At 37.7% G+C, this 6327-nt stretch overlaps 1 protein-coding gene across 7 annotated transcripts in view; it reads right to left on the bottom strand.

Moving 5' to 3' along the window:
• The window catches only part of PDE4D (phosphodiesterase 4D), a 713672-nt gene extending 711228 nt beyond the window's left edge, over positions 1-2444 (bottom strand). For 3 of the 7 annotated variants that reach the window (XR_008297094.1, XM_053218753.1, XM_053218368.1), the window contains exon 1: positions 335-2418. Coding sequence is in view for 6 of the 7 variants with exons in the window: in XM_053218753.1 (XP_053074728.1) it covers positions 335-600 (266 nt within the window). In the remaining variant the exon portion in view is untranslated. Of the gene's footprint in view, positions 1-334 lie in introns of all 7 variants that reach the window. The other 4 variants (XM_027041436.2, XM_053218052.1, XM_053217755.1 and 1 more) reach the window with 4 other exon arrangements.
• Positions 2445-6327: the final 3883 nt, after the last annotated feature.

Below are 6327 nucleotides of genomic sequence, written 5' to 3' on the forward strand. Positions count from 1 at the left end.
GGATATTAGCTTACGAAATCAAAGAAACGCCACCACATCCGTATGGGAGTAAAACCGCATTCTTATTTGACATCTGGAATCCAATTTTCTTGTAGGAACTTGCAATAGGAATTGAACTTCCAGAACCACCCACCTCAAAGATTCCCAATCTCAAGGATTCCTGCCTTAACTGGGACAGCTGTGGGATTTGTTGGTAAGGTAGAGCGCTTCTGATAAATCCCAGGTGAGGAACAATGAGAGTTCTCCCTCACCACCCCCTGAAGAGAAAGGCGGGAGGTGCAAAAATCACCCAGGGGGAACCGCCACCAATTCCGGTCATCCGTGCAAACCTTACCACGTATGTGCCACCGTGAAACGCCGCTGTTTGGGGATGTTGCTACTGAGAAGCATCCTCCGCAGAAGCCTGGGGGAATTTCTCGGAGAGATCACTGGAGAGACCTTGGGAGAAACGGATTTCCTTGCTGTCTTGGACTTCTCGTGCTGCAACAGGTTTTCGCGCAAGGATTTCACAAGATCCTCGTTCAGCCAGGGGTTTGGACAATGCGGATTATCCACTTCAGGTACTGTTAAGGTGTCCGGGCTTGTCGTCTGCTGAGCCATTTTTCCCGGTCAAGTTTGTACAGTTGGCAACAATCCAGGGCAACGTGGTTCCCTGGCCTCTTTCCAGTGACTGCCTCGCTCACAAGTCCGGGGAAATGTCCAGGGAAGCAGATTGGATCCAGCTGCTGTTAGATCATTCGGTCGCCTGCCTCAGTCTCTCCGTGGAGATGGGGCTGGGTGTAGAGGAGGCGAGCGCACTCCTCAGCGGAAGCCTGTTAAACGTCACCCCTCCTCTGCGGATCCCCTGCCAAAGATCACTGACGAGCTCGCAGGGCAGGGGAACATGGAGGGAAGCCACTGCGTTAGCACGGCTTTGTCAGCGCTACAAAGCAGCCTGTTAAACTATTGGAACTAATGCGCCGCAGCTGCTCCAGTGACTTCTGCTCATGTACATAAAAAGTCCTGGGGGGAGGGCTTAACCATCAGATGCCTGCTGCTCGGTTGTTTGGGTTGTTTGGCTAGTCTTTCCATTTGCTTATTCCTGAATCCAAAGGAAAGAAAAACTTTGAACTTGACCTTCCTCTCCCGCAAGGGCTATTTATCTGCCTTCAGCCCATGTTCGTAAAAGAAAATTGCTAGTCCTTTGCTTTTTATAAGGGAAGAATAAACAAGCACTAGCTAGATAAGGAGGAATATTTCCCTGCTTGCTAAATACAATCTGGTGCACCTTAGAAGACAAATCCCAAGGGAATAAAATGGACTCTCTTTCTCCAATTAGAAACTAAAACAAAAGGTTTCAAAATACCACATATGGAACACATTTCAGCTTGCTGTTGTGTTGTACAACCTTGCTAATTGTGGCCCTTTCAAAGCATGGAACAACAGTATTTACATCCAAGAATGGTATTTGTTGTCTCTTTGGATTTAAACTGATGACCTTCCAGAGGGACACATCGTTTTCATAAGAGTAGCTAAAACTGATTTTCAAGTTTCCATCATTACTTATGGTATACAAAAATTTATGTAGTCAACTACATAGGAATAAAATAAATCTAGCTTTACCTAGTTATTTCCTTAATTTTCTTTCAGTCTAAGATTTTCTTTTGTGATCAACATAGCTTCAACAAACTTACTCAAAGGAGGTTTAAAATTAAGAAAGAAGAAGAAATTATTTCTTGCCTATTTAATTTGTTACTGGAAAAAAATAAAAATGTTACCACAATTCAAGCAAGTAACCAAGTAATAAAGCCTGTTAAATCCCATTATATGGACATTGGAAGTGCAAATATTAAACTGGATTGGCAGGGAACCCAAACCTCTGCATAGAGATGTGCCAGTAGTCTAGCAATGCTACAGACAGTTCAGGATTCAAAGCAAATCACTTTTCTCAGGACCTAAGAATATTTTTTCTTATTTTAAAAACACAATGATTTAAGAAGGAGTTAGGAAATACATCCAGATAAAATGGAGAATGGAGAACTTAATTGTTTTTGTTTGGTTTTTGATTTTTGGTTTCTATGATTACTAATAGGTCAATTTTTAAAGTTTCTCCTACCTTCCCTCCCTAGTTATTCCATCTTAAATTTAAATTCCTTGCCTTTAAAATGTTACAGGAAAGGATACTTAGGTTCTGTTTACAGAAACACAGGGCCACCACCTGGTATACCTATAACAATTTAATGAGCCACACATTCGTTCCATGACTTAATCAGAAAATCTGTATGCAAATATCAAATTTTTAAAAATCGGGGTATGATTGTTCTTAAAGAATTTTCACCAGTACTAAAGATTTCATCTCTACTCAAATGGCAGACTGGTGGCATGCTTCCTTAGTTTAAACAAACTAAAGATTTCCATTTCTCCATATCTTTCAGCACTATATATACATATATGTATATATGTATAAATATGTATGTGTATATATATAATAAGATACTATATAATATGCATGGCATATATATTATATGGTATATGTAAGTGGTATATATATAATATACATATTATATATATATAATATAATAATATAATACTACCAAAGGAGTAGCCAATTTCTGTAAAGTATGTGGAAGGACTGACCATTGCATTAGGAGTTGTGCAAAACAGGTATGCAGTGCTCTCCCTCAAAGAGCTCATAAGTTAATGGATAGGACTGGTCAATAGTCAGGAGAAGAAACCAGAATACATAAATACCGATAGTATCTACGTGCAGAAAAATGCAATGAAAAAGGTATGCATAAGTGATGAGGGAATCCTGAGGTGGAGTAAAGCCTGAAGCCGGAAGGATCAAAAATTGATGGAAAGGAAGGCAAAAAAGAACTGCCTTACAGGTAAGGAACTAGAATGTGCAAATAGCCATAAAGAAGAAATAAGCAAGACTATTTGAGGAGAAAAAAAAAAAAAAGCCCAGTAGTCAGTAGATGTAAAACCTATTCAAGTTTGTAGAATAAAAAATTAAGATAACTGGATAAAGTGAGGGGAAAAAAAAGAGCAGGCAGCAAACTGACAGTCCCCCTCCCTCTCCAACAGTAGAAAAATTTCCCACTATCTAAAGGCTTAGTTCCATTCATCAAACCTTTGTGGGCATTTATTTTGTGCTAGGCACGATACGAAGTGCTCTGCGATATTTCAAGATTAGCTAGATTCTGTCCACACTGTCTGGGAGTTCCTACTCTAGTAGATAAACTGCAAAAAAATTCACATGACAAAGTATAGCTCAAGTACCTAGATGAGAGCCTCGAAGCTGAGGATACTTAATGTCTGATTTTAAGTACAGAAAAGTGATTCTCAATTACCAAATAAAGTAATCAATATGTCTAAGAATAATATAGGCCATAACATGGGAAATTCATTGAATTCAGGAGATTCTAGGCTTCAGAATGTTCTTGCTTTCGGTAACCTTCACTTAAGAGAAGCAAATTATTTACAAGCTAGTCATCTCATAAATGGCGTGTCATGTGGATGCTCAGAGATTAGGCACTTTGTCGATGATAATAACTAAGCTAAAATGGAAGATATAATAATTTCCTATAAAAAATTTCATTGAGGGTTTTGGATAAACATGGACTAAAACTGAACTAAGACATTCTGCAAATCTCCCATTGCTTTGGTGCATGTTAAAGGACTCCAATGTAGACGCAGAATTGGCTGCCTGTTTACAGGTTCCCATTTCCTATCATTATTTATTCAATAACCTAACATCTACAATTACCCTTCTAAATCCCTCAAAAAATATATGGTACTCATGATGCCTTTTGAAAATAAAACTAATTTTGTTTTCAGAATTCTTTGCCATTCCACCCTTCAGAAAACTTAGAAAACCCTACGGTGTTTCAAAATCATGCTTGAAAATCACTGCCTTAGGAAGTACAAATTGGAAAGTTCTGAAGATAACCAAAGGTGGGTGATGTTTGGATAAACTGGCAATTTTCTTTATAATAATGCAGAGGGTCAAGGAAACTCTTCCAACAGGAATGCTATACAGCTTGCCTTTTTTTTTCTTTTTAACAAAATGTCTTTCAAATCAGCTGCCAGAAACTTTTCTGAAAAACACAGTACTGCAAATGACAGCCAAATAAGGCCTCAGGTTTTAACAAGTGGAAATTTGAAAGTGGGCGAAATGTTTTGATAAAGTTACCCACGCCTAGAACAGCAGATAACATCTCTTAATTTCATAAAGATTTTCCAAAATACCTTTTTGTGAATTTTCAAAATTTGTTTCTTTAGATTATTCAGATTTCTTGATAACATTCACTTAACTAATTATTCACAGGCAGCAAAACAAATAAGAAACAAGATGTGTACGGGCTCTGGAACAAGGTTTGAAAAATGTGCCCCTGTGTAGGTAAGATACACATAAGGCTGGATTTCCCACAACTGAAAGGGAGCTGTGCTGCAGCTTATTCAAAAGGATGGATAAAGTAAAATGATTTACACATGACTACAGAATGCAACATATGCTTCTCCCAACTGTATACTTTTATTTTATTCTGTTTTATTTTTGAGAAAGGGAGAGTGTGAGTGGGGGAGGGGCAGTGAGAGAGAGGGAGAGAGAGAATCCCAAGCAGGTTCCTCACTGTCAGTGCGGGAAGCCGATGCAGGGTTTGAACTCGGGAACCGTGAGATCATGACCTGAGCCAAAATTGGATGCGTAACCAACCCAGCCACCCAGGCATGCCCCCACCACAAGAAGCTTGTTTTGACCCCCAGCTATGATACTGTTTTACTTTGTGGCTCAGTTCCTCATCTGTGAAATTGAATAATAGTAACAGCTATTGCATAAGAATCCTGCAAAAATTAAATATGTTAATACCCATGATATAAACTGTTGAGAAGACTGCCTGGTATAGAGTCAACACCCAATAAAAGATGCCTGCCACAAGCTGATACAAGGAACTTACAGAAATTTATACATGGTAGATATCAACTATGTGCCAGGTATCTTGCATTTCATTTCATTTAATTCCTGCAATAACTCTTAGGCTATTATTTCATTACCACTATTTTACTGATGAGGGCATAAGGAGGTTAAATCACTTGCCCAAAGTCATATAGTTCAACAGTGCAGAACTGAGATTTCTTTGTCTATGGAGTCCTGGGGCCTCTTATTTAAACTCTGTACCAAATCACCCCAATAAAGAAAGCCGATCCAGTATTTAAAATTGATGACAGATATTTTTATGAAACATAGTAAAAATCTTAGTGTGCTGAGCTCTTGGTCCAGTTAACACTAATTTCTGCCCTTGGCTCCACTCAGGACATAACCGTGGCAACCAGTGAAGCCTGCCAAGTCACGAAATTCTTACAAAGGCACGGTATTCTAGGAAGGGCAACTTGAGGGGGAATTCCTGAGTGTTTTTTCATCTATATGTCTGTACTCCTTTGATACAAAGGAGCTTTTATTAAACTCCATGGTAGTTTTCCATTTTGCAAAATACTATATTCTTAAATTCTTTCACTTTAAACTTTCATTGTGATTATTTTTCATTTAGGATTTATATCATTATAAACTCTAATGATAAAATTATATCCTTATACTGAAAAGTGCATCTGGACATGGCAGAACAGGGTTTTTCAAATCATCATCATCACTAAAATTTTATTACTCTTGGGCTGATTAGCAGAGATCAAAAACAATAAAATACCTACTTGAGAGCAGCAGATACAGACAACCGCTCTAACAAAGAGAAGGAATGATAAATATCAAACTAATAATAGAAACAGTGCCTCAAGCGTTTAGAGGAGTAACATATATATCTCGACCATGTAACTTGAAGAAGCAACAGAAGTGAATTTGACATTGAAAGAAGGTACCTATGGAAGAATAATTTTAAGATAGTTTGGAGGAGGTAGATTATCATGAGGAGGCAAGAAATGTTGGATTTTAGACTGTTTCCTATGGAAAAATTAGTAAAATTTCTTTGGGATATAAGTAAATAATAGAGATATCTACATAAGATTAATTTGGTGGCAGAGTGTACTATAATTTGGAGGAATCTTGAAGGCTGTTTAGTTTAATAGTTGCATCTCAATATGAATTTGTGTAGAAATGGAAAGAAAGGGGCTAATGACCCAATATTTGTAAGGAACATTCGAGTCAATAGCGAAGTCAAAAAGAGATCAGATATTTCTTAACATAATCAATTATATTTTCCATCTAACTAAGTATGTTTCATCCAATTAATCATCAAAAGTCTGTGAATGTAAAAAGAGTATCTAGGGTTTATTGAACACAAAATATATATATATCTGTCTTGATTTATATGAGAGCTATATTTTAAACATATAATG

Source organism: Acinonyx jubatus, chromosome A1 (assembly GCF_027475565.1).
Source record: "Acinonyx jubatus isolate Ajub_Pintada_27869175 chromosome A1, VMU_Ajub_asm_v1.0, whole genome shotgun sequence".
Lineage (NCBI taxonomy): Eukaryota > Metazoa > Chordata > Mammalia > Carnivora > Felidae > Acinonyx > Acinonyx jubatus.